Source organism: Manis javanica, chromosome 6, assembly GCF_040802235.1.
Source record: "Manis javanica isolate MJ-LG chromosome 6, MJ_LKY, whole genome shotgun sequence".
Taxonomy (NCBI): domain Eukaryota; kingdom Metazoa; phylum Chordata; class Mammalia; order Pholidota; family Manidae; genus Manis; species Manis javanica.
In genome coordinates, this window is record NC_133161.1 from 17,839,371 (window position 1) to 17,853,452 (window position 14,082).

The following is a 14,082-nucleotide window of genomic DNA, read 5'->3' on the forward strand; positions in this document are numbered from 1 at the left end:
AAGAATAAAGTAGGGACGATATCTCTCCCCAACTTCAAGCTCTACTATAAAGCCATAGTAATCAAGACAATTTGGTACTGGCACAAGAACAGAGCCACAGACCAGTGGAACAGACTAGAGACTCTAGACATTAACCCAAACATATATGGTCAATTAATATTCGATAAAGGAGCCATGGACATACAATAGCGAAATGACAGTCTCTTCAACAGATGGTGCTGGCAAAACTGGACAGCTACATATAGGAGAATGAAACTGGAACATTGTCTAACCCCATATACAAAAGTAAATTCAAAATGGATCAAGGACCTGAATGTAAGTCATGAAACCATTAAACTCTTGGAAAAAAACATAGGCAAAAATCTCCTAGACATGAACATGAGCGACCTCTTCATGAACGTATCTCCCTGGGCAAAGGAAACAAAAGTGAAAATGAACAAGTGGGACTACATCAAGCTGAAAAGCTGCTGCACAGCAAAGGACACCATCAATAGAACAAAAAGGCATGCTACAGTATGGGAGAATATATTCATAAATGACAGATCCGATAAAGTGTTGACATCCAAAATACATAAAGAGCTCATGCAGCTCAACAAACAAAAAGCAAATAATCCAATTAAAAATGGGCAGAGGAGCTGAATAGACACTTCTCCAAAGAAGAAATTCAGATGGCCAACAGACACATGAAAAGATGCTCCACACCGCTACTCATCAGAGAAATGCAAATTAAAACTACAATGAGATATCACCTCACACCAGCAAGGATTGCCACCATGCAAAAGACAAACAACAGATGTTGGCGAGGTTGTGGAGAAAGGGGAACCCTCCTACACTGCTGGTGGGGATGTAAATTAGTCCAACCATTGTGGAAAGCAGTATGGAGGTTCATCAAAATGCTCAAAGCAGACTTACCATTTGACCCAGGAATTCCACTCCTAGGAATTTACCCTAAGAACGCAGCAATCTAGTTTGAGAAAGACAGATGCACCCCTATGTTTATCGCAGCACTATTTACAATAGCCAAGAATTGGAAGCAACCTAAATGTCCATCGGTAGATGAATGGATAAAGAAGATGTGGTACATATACACAATGGAATACTACTCAGCCATAAGAAAAGGGCAAAACCTACCATTTGCAGCAACATGGATGGACCTGGAGGGTATTATGCTCAGCGAAATAAGCCAAGCGGAGAAAGAGAAATACCAAATGATTTCACTCATCTGTGGAGTATAAGAACAAAGGAAAAACTGAAGGAACAAAACAGCAGCAGAATCACAGAACTCAAGAATGGACTAACAGGTACCAAAGGGAAAGGGACTGGGGAGGATGGGTGGGTAGGGAGGAATAAGGGGGTGGGAGAAGAAGGCGGGCATTAAGATTAGCATGCATGGGGGGGTGGGAGAAAGGGGAGGGCTGTACAAGACAGAGAAGACAAGTAGTGATTCTACAACATTTTGCTATGCTGATGGACAGTGACTGTAAATGGGTTTATAGGGGGGACCTGGTATAGGGGAGAGCCTAGTAAACATAATATTCATCATGTAAGTGTAGATTAATGATAACAACAACAAAAAAAGCAGTTCCTTTGTGGTGACCTCCAATGAGTTCTACACAATGGTATAAAGGGCATATCAAAGTGTGGGCAAAGGGTCTGTTCGTGTTTATACAGAGGATCAAAGCCTGATTTGGCTTCCCAGAAAATGAACTAAGATACGATATGAAGAAGAACTTCCAACATCAGCACTCTCTGGAAGACTCATGCCAGAAGATGACCATCCAAAAACCCCAACAAAGATCCATGCGCTGCTACAGCTGTAGATGCCTTCATCCCACCGGTTCCTGGACTTGCCATGGGAATGAAGAAGGAGATATCTAAGCTGGCCTGTGCGTACAGTAAAACAACAAATTTGACTGGATCTATACTGTCGGAACTCAACCAAGAATTAGGAGAAGTGCAAATTGTAGCACTCCAAAATCTTACAACTACAGACTACCTACTGTTAAAAGAACATATGGGATGTGAACAGTCCCCAGGAATGGGTTGTTTTAATTTGTCTGATTTCTCTCAGACTGTTCAAGTTCAGTTAGACAATATCCACCATATCATAGATAAGTTATCACAAATGCCTAAGGTGCCTAACTGGTTTTCTTGGTTTCACTGGAGATGGCCAGTAATTATAGGTATGCTTTGGTAATGTAACTGTACTCCTATTATGTTAATGTGTGTGCGCAATTTAATTAGTAGTTTAAAACCTATACATGCTGAAGTTACTCTACAAGAAGATATGTCAAAGAAATAATCAATCTTCCCATGTTTTCTTCCACCTGCTACTTCTATAGCTTTTCTTCTTCTTTCCTAATTACAACCCTTAAATAGAATTCGTGCCTCATATCAAATTCACCGAGTATCATAATTCTTCCAAGTGGTAAAGATACCTCAAGACAAATGCTAGGCATAGAAGCCACAGGGCATAAATATGCAAAGAAGTAAAAAGCTAACCTTTTCAAACAATAAGGCTTCTCTCTCACTTACCAACTTTACATTTCCCTGTATGGCCCCGGAAGATGACTGGTTAGCCAGAGATGGGTAAGATTCCTCAAGGGAGGAACAACCTAAGACAGGCACAGTTGCAGGGGGGCCATCAGGTGAGAAATTAGGGATCAACAGAGGTGAGGCTTAGAACCTCTCCCCCCCTGTTCTGAGAGAAATCTTCTGCATCCGTGGATGTTTTATTGCCCTGGTCTAGCTTGGATTAACACATAGTCTACAGGCACACACCTGATCATCTACATTTGCTCTCTTAGAACACTAAACTATGTTTTCTACCTTTATCTTGCATCTACCTACCACTTCAGCATTTTATTAAAAATAATAATAATAAAGAGAGAAATGTGGTATCCACATATAAATCAAGTATAAAAATGAAACGAATATTCATGTTTGGACTGATTGTTTATAGTTCATAATACATGATCAAAACTGAAAGTTTCTGTGATGAATGCCCTTGTACTGTTCACCATGTAACTTATTCACTATGTAAGAATTTGTTCTCCATGTAAGAACTTGTTTGCTATGCTTTAGAAGATTGGAGACTGATGAAAATTGGGCTTGGGGTGGATTAATGATTGTGCATTGAGCATTGACTCCCCTATACAGAATTTTATTGTTGTTAACAACCATTTGATCAATAAATATGAGAGATGCCCTCAAAAAAAAAAAAACATACAGACTTCCAATTGTAAAATAAATAAGTAACCGGGATGTAATGTATAAGGAATATAGTCAAAATATTGTAACAACTTTGTATGGTGATAGCTGATAGCTAGAATTATCATGTATATAAATGTTGAATCACTGTGTTTTACACCTGAAACTAATGTAATACTGTGTGTCAACTACCCTTCAATAAAAAATAATTAATAAAAAAAAATACTCCACTCTACTAAAATTGTTGATTTTTGTTTCTAGGTATCCTGTTTACATTTATGCAAATTATGTTAAGTCTTTATGGAAATATATCTAAACCACAGAACTTAGACCCAGTACAGACTGGAGGCACTGAAGGGTGTGGCGGTGACCTGCTGCGGCTCTGGACCCCTTCAGGGAGTCATGACATTCATTTTCAGGTGATTATGGCTGGGACCTGCTCTCTGGCAGTGAGCCTGTAAACTTCTGGCCTGCTCGCATTGGCATGTGCTTCACAGCCCCAAGACTCAGGCCACTGGCTCTACTTTTGGGCCACCAGGGAAAGCTTATTAGTAAGGACTATGTTAATTCCAATTTTAAAATACTCTCTTGTCTGGCCTCCATGAAGTCACTTTATGTACAAGTTTACCTTTAAATCATCCACTAAACAATGTGACTTCCTGCACAGATTAACTGTATATATAAAATAAGCTGTTTGGTTTTTTAAGAAAACACATTATTTTCCAAAATACTAAATCTGCCAGAAAAACAGGGGTCTGTTGAGGCTGGTGATTTGATACATTAATTATAAATCCACTTCCCATCTACTTTTTAAAGTTGGGATTCTATTAGGCCATAGCTGGATGTCCCAGTTTCAGTTATTAAATGTATCTGTGAGTGATAACATTTTTATAAACTCTATAATCCATACTTTTCATCAAATTAGATAGTCCTGACCTAATTAATCCAAATAAATGATGTTTTATTTGACCCTTTAAAATGAGAGTCTGTTTTCCTATGCACAAATTCTCTTGTCTATTAATTTGCCAAATGGCAAGTGCACCCAACTGTCAGTGTTCCTCATGGCTGCAGAATAAGGGGGAGAACCAGAGCCCCACTGGCTGCCGAGGCAGGGTACTGCTCAGGTGCCATGATTCAGAGGTGCCCCCAGTGCTCCTGCCTGAGAAACAGTTTTCTCTGTACTCAGAACTGGTCGGGCTCAGGAGACTCATTCATGTTTACCTAAACCCACATGGGGCTGATTTAAAAACTAGAACACGAAGTTATTAATTTACCATGGGAGATGGGCCTGGCTCGGGGGTCAGGGCAGGGTGTTCCAACATAGGGTACAGCCCCCCACAGGGATGCAGGCCCACCCAGGGGACCAAATTAAAGATCAGACGGTTGCTGGGTTAGCAAAGACTTAAAGCAAAGGGAGTTAGCTTTCCTCAAGAGAAACTTGTATCAAGCTACAAAACCTCATTAGGTACACTGTGCAACTTGTCAGGCATAGCTTTTCAAAGAGCCAATGCCTGGTTCAGAGAATAAGAGCAGTGCTGGAGAAACACACCAGCATGCCCCCAATTTAAGGACCACCCCCTATGGACAAAGCACTGTCCCCCACTCATGCACTATTGCCCATTTTCACATAGGGCACACTTTGTTCAGATACTTTGCAGGCTGTAAGTTGTACCCTGATCACATGTCTCCTAGATAAGACATATGTAGAAGAGAAAGCTCAGTCATTATCTGTTGGTTGTTAGCAGTTTCACACTGACCTCATTCCAGAATTCCAGGGCCACCTGACCTGGGAAAAGTGTGTAAAATTGTAAATCAGCACTATTAGTTTGAACTCTGGAAAAATCATGACCTGGCCTGCCTCAGCCTGGCCAGGATGCAACCTGGCAAGCAAAATCCTACTTGGGCACAGACTCACAAAAGCCAAAACACACAAACCTGCAGAATATTTGCATAGCAGCAAGAGTCTCCTGTATATATTCACAATATGGGATGGGATGAGAATGCAGGTCATTTCCCTGGGGGGACCTTCTTTTTTTATTATTATGGTGGTAAAATGCACATAACATAAAATTTGCCATCTGTATGGAAAATGGAAGATCCATGGCCAGGATCCTCACCTGATCCTAATCTACTCGCCCACTGTACGTGCAGTGATGTAATAGTTAGCCTACTGTGTAGGTGCATGTTTGCATAAAAAGAGATCTGCCGGTGCTAAGAGTAGAGAAGAACAGAGCCTCGAGTGGAAGCAGCACCTGAGGCAGAGGCTGCAGCAGAGGCAGAGATGGAAGTGGGGGGGATTCTAGTGCTTAACCTGCCACCATGAGAATAAAGCTTGGCATTTATTTAACCAAAACTGCCCTATATGTAAGCCATTAAGAACCTTTTTATCCCCAGTGCTCCATTACTGTTTTTCAGTCTCACTGAATCCAGAGTGTATGTCCCCCACTCTGGCTGCAGAATAAGGGGGAGAACCAGAGCCCCACTGGCTGCCGAGGCAGGGTACTGCTCAGGTGCCATGATTCAGAGGTGCCCCCAGTGCTGAAACCCCCTCTGGCCTGGAGCTACACCATCTTAACCATTTTTAAGTGTACAGATCAGTAGTGCTAAGCACATTTACATTGTTGCACAGTGAACCCCAGAACTCTTCTCGTCATGCAATGCTGACAGCTCTGTGCTATTCACAACTCCCACTCCTCTCTGCCCCCAGTCCCTGGCAACCATGATTCTATTTTCTGTCTCTGTGAATTTAACTATTTTAGGTAGCTCATATAAGTGGAATCATATAGTATTTATGTTTTTGTGACTTGCTTTTTTCACCAGTACTGTGTCCTTAAGGTTCATTCATGTTGTAATATTGTCAAAATTTCCTTCTTTTGGGGGGCTGAATAATATTCCATTGTAAGTACATACCATACTTTGTTTCTCCATTTGTCTGCTGATGAACACTTGGGTTGCTTCCACCTTTTGGCTATTGTGAATAATGCTGCTATGAACATGGGGGTACAGATAACTGTGCCAGTCCCTGCTTTCAATTCTTTTGGGTACATACCCAGAAGTAGAATTGCTAGATCATATGGTAATTCTATTTCTTATTTTTTGAGGAACCACCAAATTGTTTTCCATGGCAGCTATATAACCTTTTATATTCCTAATTTCTCCACATCCTTGCCAACACATATTATCTATCTTATTTTGTTTTGTTTTGTTTTCATAGTAGTTATCCTAATGGGTGTAAGATGCATCTGGGGGAGCCTTTTAAATACAATACTCCTGTACCAACATTCTAAGTGAGGGCTTTGTAATTCCTAGATTCTGAGGAGATGCTCTTATATATCCTGGGTCATTTGCTGTGAACGATCCATAAGACAGGATCCATAACTCCATCTAGCAAGCAGTAAACTGAAGCCCAGAGTGGTAAGCAGCTTGCCCAAGGGAGCAGCAGGCCAGAACCTGGCTCCCATCCCCCGACTGTACTTTTCCACTATACTATGTAGTCCAACACTTTAAGGACCACGGCAATGCACAGAAAAAGGGACTGAAACAACATCAATACAAACCTACCAAGCAGAACAACACCTCAGCCCTGTAAAGGGGGCCAGACTTCTGAAAGGCTGAGCTGTGATCCAAGAAGCTGACCCTTACCTACCACAAAGCTTCAGGGCACTGCCCAGCACACCCTGAAGGACAGTCCTCCGGGCTCTATCTTGGTCACTGAGACAAGCACAGGCACGGGTTCAGTGGGTTGATTCATGCAGCTAGTTTGTGGGGACAATCACACCAGAGGAAGTGTGGGAATTAAAGAGTTAGAGCCAGCTTAGCCAGGCTGATGAGTACCCAAATAACAACTCACAAATTTGTTTTCCTTTCCGTGAAAAAAAAAGTCTGGAACAAAAGGGACAGGATATAGTACCTGTAGTTGGAGCCAAACTGCTGGCGGTTTCCTCAGACAGTCCAAGGTACTCTCTAATGAGCTGACTCAGCAACTGGTAGGCGACATCCAGGTCATCTACAGTAAACGAGACACTTTAAAGTGACAGAACTGTATCAAAATCAAAATACAGTTTGCAACTGTTGGTGGTAATGTTTTTTTTTTAGCTACATTTAAGTTTATGAATATTGTGGTAGACAGAATTCTAAGACCCAATGACAGAGAGAGTTTTCTGGTAGCAGAAAAGGAAGACAGAGACTTGAAGCATGAGGAGGATTTGATGTGCTGGTGCTGCCTTGAAGGTGGAGGGGGCCATGTGGACAGGACCTCTAGGGAGAAGCCTCCAGGAATGGAGGGCAACCCCTGGCAGATAGCCAACAAAGAATCAGGGACCCCAGTCCTACAACCACAAGAAACTGCAGTCAGTCAACAATAAGAATGTACTTTGGAACAGATTTTTCCCTGGTGACCTTATATCTCAAAATAAAACTTTGCTAAAAGTTACTGACCTGCATTGATTACTGCATCAAAATATCCTGGAAATTCCTGATTAACTTTAATATAAAGGTCCACTCTGGAGACAGCAAATTCAACTTCTACACGACTGAATAATCCTTTTCTCCGTAAGTATTTCTCATATTTTTTTTTGTTCATTGGTACCACCAGGATATATCGAGGCTCAAAATAGGAACATTTCAAACTTCTTACACCCTATGTGTTTAAAGAAAAGAATTGGAAACAGATACGATTAAGAAATCATTTTGGAGACATCTGACAACACGTATAAGTAGTACTGTATTGAAGAATGTATCTGTATAAATAGCTATTATTTCCCTATAAATATCTCAAGGTTAGATTACTTCTCTCTGTTCATCAAAAATTATATTGGAAATATAAGAATTCATTCACCCCAGTTATCCTCTAACTAATCATTCTACTGAATTTGATTAAGAAAAGAAAATTGTTAGATGCAAATAGGTACATTCACAGCAGTATTGCATCTTCATTATTTAAAAGTAGTTTCAATTCTACATTTTAAAGGGCATCCTTGTAGCTCTAGGAGATATAGATATATTACCAAAGTGAAAAGGTTCGTTTGTTACCACTTTTTTCATCTCCTTGAGACTGTTCCTGTTGCTAAAACAGCAGCTGGTTGGCCGGTTCCTGTTATATCTCACAGACTCTTACCCAGAGCACAGGAAGGCCATGCTCATGGCACCAGGATGCCAGGAGCTCACACAGGGAGCAGTGGCAGGTGGTGGTCTGTGGATCTGGAGAGCTGGTTGTGACTGCAGCTCTCCAGCTACTGCAGAATCCGTGCCAATCTCTCCAGCTTCTTGAGTACCAGTTTTCTCCTCAGCAAAAAAAAGAGCTATTCCAAATGAATGTTAAAATTCCTTCTACCTCAATCCTATCTATCATCAGTAGGTTCACTTAAAGTCCAAAATCTTTGTTGTGAAAATTCTGGGGAGAGAAATATAGACTCTTTAAAAAAACAGTTTCTAAAAGTGTTGATGACAAGAGCACTTTGGAAAAATGCATTAGCTGGAGAGACTCCGGGGAGTAAAAGCCTGGTGTATAGACTCAACCTCCTGGAGATGAGAAGGAGAAAGCTCTTGGGGAGTAAAACAGAGACACACGAGCCAGCACTCAGGGAGCCACCGAACTGGAAAAAGGTAAGCACAGGCAACTGGAAAGCTTCTGCACTCGAAGATGAATTCATTTTTGTTTCTGCCTAGGAAGACATTTTTGTCCAAGGGAGATATTTTTGAGAAAAGGCTGTTTTTTGCTTATGAGCATAGAAACAAAGAAAACCTCCTTGAAGATGCAAAACCAATCAATTGCAGAAAGCTAAGAATTGCATGACTTTGAAATTAGGAAAATGAAGGAGCTGGGGGAAATGTGACTGTTTCATTAGAGTGAGGCTGCACTTACACCAGTACAGGGAGCCAAACGGGGATTGGTCTCCTGCTCTGCCAAGTCACAGAGGAAAAAAACTCTCAGAAAAGTTCAGAGTCCATAGTAAAGGGATACCAGGGTGGCCTGGTTATGTTTTCTGTAAGTTTGACCTAATGGAATCATTTTTATAACTTTTTTTCTGACCACAAAAGTGTCATTGTGCTCAGTGAAGGAACCTAGAGAAAAAACCAACTGTCTTTGAAGATTTCAAATACACAATAAAGCTATGTTTTTAAAATCAGTAAGTGGAATATTGATTTTACTCTGGGTCTTGTTTCCAGAAGATTTTCTGCATATACTAATTATAGAAGATCACTGGGAGAAGATGTGATACTGGGGCCAAGAGAAAAATCTCCTGAAATTGGCAAGTCTCAATTGCTGAAAGTATGACAGTATTGTAACCAGTGAGTGCAGCCCACACGCCTCCATGAAGAATGAAGGACCAAGGGCATCTGCATGGAAAGGGAATGTGTCTCATGCCTGTAAGCATCAGGCTTTATCTACAATATCACTTCATAACAGAGACCATGCTCTAAAAAGATAAAGGATAGTTTAGGGAGAAAATAACTTAGAAAATATATCTTAGGAGGCAGTTTTACTCATAGTCCATGTGTAATTTCTTGTATGTAACTCCTGTCATTTAATTTTTCATGTCTTGCCTTCCCTACACTAATTACAAGCCTCCAGTCTCACCCTTTGGTAGGCATTCCTTGGGCCTAGCTGTATGCTACCTGCCCATTGTAGCCCCCTCCCCAGCCCCAAATATATACACAAACTTTCACACATTAAAAATAAATTGTATGAAAACACTTACTTCTATTTCCATATGAATACAGCTTGCTAAGCCGTCTCTTGCGATACCTTCTACGGTGTCCCTACTTAATCCGTAATGGTGATTACTATAATGAAATGTGAGAATGAATTTCCCCTGAAATTTGAAAAATACAAAGATTTTCATAAAACAGTTGCCATAGTGGAACTTAATTTACAGAAAACTATTTGATGTCTTAATTTTATTATGATTTCATAAAACTTAGGAATATTAGCCATTGTATAAGGATGACAAAGAGTTTATAGCAAACTGTGGTCAAGTAATGTATTCAGAATTTTCAACTGGCAAACAAATCAGGCTTTTGGAAATAATCTGCCAACAAAACATTAGAGGAGAGTGTGGGCACGGAAGCTATGGTGGATCATTTTACTTATTTATCCACTTCCCTGCTAACCCTGCACCATAAGCCTTCATTCTTGAGAAAGCACAGACTAATAGTTCGCCCTTCGCCACAGTCATTTTGGCTCTGCCCAGAAAAAGCTTCAGTCCTCAAAAGCTTTGCATTCTCAGATAAGCCAGAAGGCCATGAATTACAGGGACATCGTGAAACCTCTGAATCCTGCGATAAGCCGTGGAAAACAGACCCATCCTGTTTTCCCTTAAACACAGCTTTTTACTGAAACTGCCCCAAATGTTATCCAACAGAATTGCTGTGTGCCTTACAGTCACCTGAGGTATAAATACCACCTTCTCTCTGTATTCTAGATGCTGGTTCTTCCCAAAGCTGTACTCCCTTGCAAAAAAAAAATGCAAGTAAAAAATACGTTTCAAAATCGTCTGACCTTTTCTTTGACAATATTATATTTATTAAACCACTAGGCCTAATCTATACTGGAGGCTGACAACAAGGGAAGGGATGAGAACGTGGATGACAAAGGCATCTGTGGCTCCTCACGTACATGATTCTGAAATAAACAATGAAGCAAAAACTCCCAAGGCTGAATCCCATCAACAGGATCTCATCAAATGGCACCACCACCATTAGGAACAACAGCAGATGTTCAGGAGATCTGTGGGGTGAGGCCGGGCTATGTATCAGGGGGCAGTGTGGGAAAGCCAGGAGATGTCAGGTGTATTTTGGGGTGGAGTGGGTCTCTGGTCTGCTGCAGGCAATGAGGAAAATCCACACCCCCCATAACCCAAAGAAGTTTATGTCATGTATTCTAAGACTTAAAGACTCAGCAGTAATTATCCTTAATATTTTATCCCCTCAATGTCATACCTTTGTTCTTTGGAACAAATACTGTGACTCCTTTTCCTTTAATATATATATATCTACATAGATAGATCTTCTGAATCTCCCATCAGGTATGTGTTTACCTTGTTTATTGTGATTTACCCTATTTTCAAAATGTATAGTTGAATCACTTTTCAGATATAAAACTATGAGTTTGTTTATTTGTGTGTACAGGGCCTCCCTCTGTTCACAAGGATATTTTCTGGAAGGATGTAGGGTTGGGAGGCATCTTGCATTGTACTTATATATACAAAACAGGCCCTGTTAAATGGTATTGTTAAAGAATTTGGATTACGTGGTTTTCCAGTGTCTAGCTGGTGACACTCCTTTCACTTCTTCCCACCTGTGCCTTTCTTAATAGTAATAATCGTGTTTCAGAAGCCTCCTGATCTGTGGTCTTATTTCCACAGGAGAGAGTATCTGCAGGCAAGTGATGGATACATGTCCTTAAAAAGGGCTGTGTGTCTGTGGGCATGTCCAGGGGATGACCTGTATGTGGTCAGCGGGGTGTGTATATGAGAGGGTGTGTACCTATCAGAGTGGGTAGGCGTGACCACAGTGGGTAGGTGGGTCCACAGGTTTTTGTGGGGAGATACGTCAGGGCTGTCTGCCAAGCGGTGGGGGGTGGCAGGCTGTCTGGGTGGGTGTTCTGTGGAGGCGGATCTGTGTATAGGCTGGGTGTGTCTTAAGCTGACGTGTCATGAGTGTGTCTCTAGGTTTGTCTCTTTATGAAACAGTCTCAAGTTCACTTTAAGGGGGAAAAAGGAAATCAGAAGCAAAACTGAGTTGAAGAAAATGACATTATATTGAAGTAATAAATGTTAGCAGAAGCAGTGAAAACTGGTACTTTTTAAACACTCAAGGACTTTGTAGAAGGCGTAAAACCATAAGACTAAATATAGCATACAAGTACAGTGATTTCTTAGACTAGGAATTGAACCAGACTTCCTTGGTTATAGATATGACAAGGTATGGAACATCAAGGGAGCATATGTGGTACTGAGAACAGATGAACTGAACCAAGGAAACATGCCTCAGACTCTAACAAGAGAAATTAACATTAATTTGGGGAACCAGTTGTCTTTTAACCCAAAGAGTCCTCAAGGAATGCTTCTTACTCATATCAAGATAATGCTTCCAATCTCTATTAAGGCTTTTAGAAATATAAAGACCCAGAACACTCTCAATGCATTAAATTGATCATACGTTAATAGTGCCAAAATATTGCCCTACGACAGAAGACTTAAAGAATTTCCAGGACGTTCTTTTGATAAGAGCTGGAGGGAAAAGGGCGTAGGCATTAAAGGGCTTTCTCACTTGGGTTTCTCTGTGAATGCAAGAGGACATACGCACCATGTGTGAGGTTGGTTATTCAAAGTAAACCCATAGAAAGTGCAGAGCCTATGCTGAAATGTTCTACAATTATGTGCATTTAGGTGTAAGTCAGGTCCATTATTTGGGGATGGAAGGGGCAGAGAACAAGGGAGGAAGGAGGAGTGGAAAGAGGGGAGAGGAAATGTAGCTGTAAGAGTATCACTGGTTGAATGATAATCTTTCAAAAGCAGAACATAGATTAGTCCTTAATTCAGTCCCCTTGTAGGTTTCAGGAAAAAAATATGGTGTAAGATTCATTTGGTGACAGAAAGGATGATGATATAAACAAAATTCAGGCCCACAGTGAAGAGAAAATAAAAGGCTTAAAGATTTGTCGGCTGTGATAAAGATATGAAATACTCTTTCAGTTCCATGGAAGTCATGGGTGGAAATGTGTGGACATTAGCATACAGTTTTGACAGATGAAACACACTCAGGTAGTGAGGGTTCCCTCTGCATGTGAATGCCCAGAATAAACTGCTGTTAAGAGAATGAGCCCACCCAGAGGCAAGGGTGTCATGAATTACTAGCAATGACAAGATTACCAGGGTTGCAGGGGAAAATAACTTGAACTGAACAAGACTGCCCAGAGCTCTTATGAAATAGACTAATGTGGGGTAAGCACCCTCACCCGGTAAAGACACAGCCCTGAAATCAAGACTCTTCTCTGGCCTAATAGCCAGGGCTTCCAACTGCATTAGGGAACCATCTGGCCTCTAAGACTTAGGACTTCTTGAACAGGGATGTTAACATGGAAGGTTAAAGCTGTATATGTGTCCAGGACAGGCTGACTGAATGGGATGCACCATGCCGTCACGGTGCTTATGGGCTCAGCAATTAGCAAGCAACCAGTGATGGTAAACAGAAGGAGTGGTCTCTGGAAAGAACACCCCAACCCCTAGGAATGCTCAATTCACAAGCTTCATGCATCCGATCAGGTCTGTGAGTACTGCCTAGCTTGAGGAAGTCAGATTAATAACAGCAGCACCTGATAAACATGGAACACAAGAACTTTTCATAGTGCTCTTACTTCCATTTTCTTAAAATGTCTACTCATTTGGTTTTATTGGAAATTTATAACATTTTCTCTAAGATCATAAAACAGATGAAAAATAGTGTATAAGTGACTTAAGGGAAGACAATTACAACACGTCTCTCATAAACACAAAATGTAATTGTTCTCTTTTTTATGATTTCTAGTATTTCTACAAGAGAACATGTATTTCTTGCACAAAAAGAATAAAGGAGAATACTCTTACCATGTTCAGCATTTCATCAAAAACTTCTTGAGAGATAAAATGATAATCAACTCGATCCCCTTCTCCAAAGTAAGGCGGCCTTGTGGTATGACAGGCACTGGAAACATAAGACAGATAACCTAGTCTATTTCTGTTAACTTGAAATTCAAAATAGGAAAGGTTTCAGTATAAACTTTTCAGTATAAACTTCAGTTTTAAAAAGTTGAAGTTGATCACCACATCATAAATCAAACTAAGATAATTGTAAACCCACTGTGGTTCTGAAGTGTTACACTACACTCAG

General features: G+C 40.7%; 1 protein-coding gene across 3 annotated transcripts in view; it reads right to left on the bottom strand.

Annotated features, from left to right (window-relative positions):
• Positions 1 to 14,082, bottom strand: part of LRGUK (leucine rich repeats and guanylate kinase domain containing) — a 137,438-nt gene that overhangs the window by 59,974 nt on the left and 63,382 nt on the right. For all 3 annotated transcript variants that reach the window (XM_073238443.1, XM_073238444.1, XM_073238445.1), the window contains exons 12-15: positions 13,800 to 13,896; positions 9,912 to 10,025; positions 7,648 to 7,849; positions 7,121 to 7,216 (exon numbers count right to left, since the gene is read on the bottom strand). In XM_073238443.1, the coding sequence (XP_073094544.1) occupies positions 7,121 to 7,216; positions 7,648 to 7,849; positions 9,912 to 10,025; positions 13,800 to 13,896 (509 nt within the window). The remainder of the gene's footprint in view (positions 1 to 7,120; positions 7,217 to 7,647; positions 7,850 to 9,911; positions 10,026 to 13,799; positions 13,897 to 14,082) is intronic.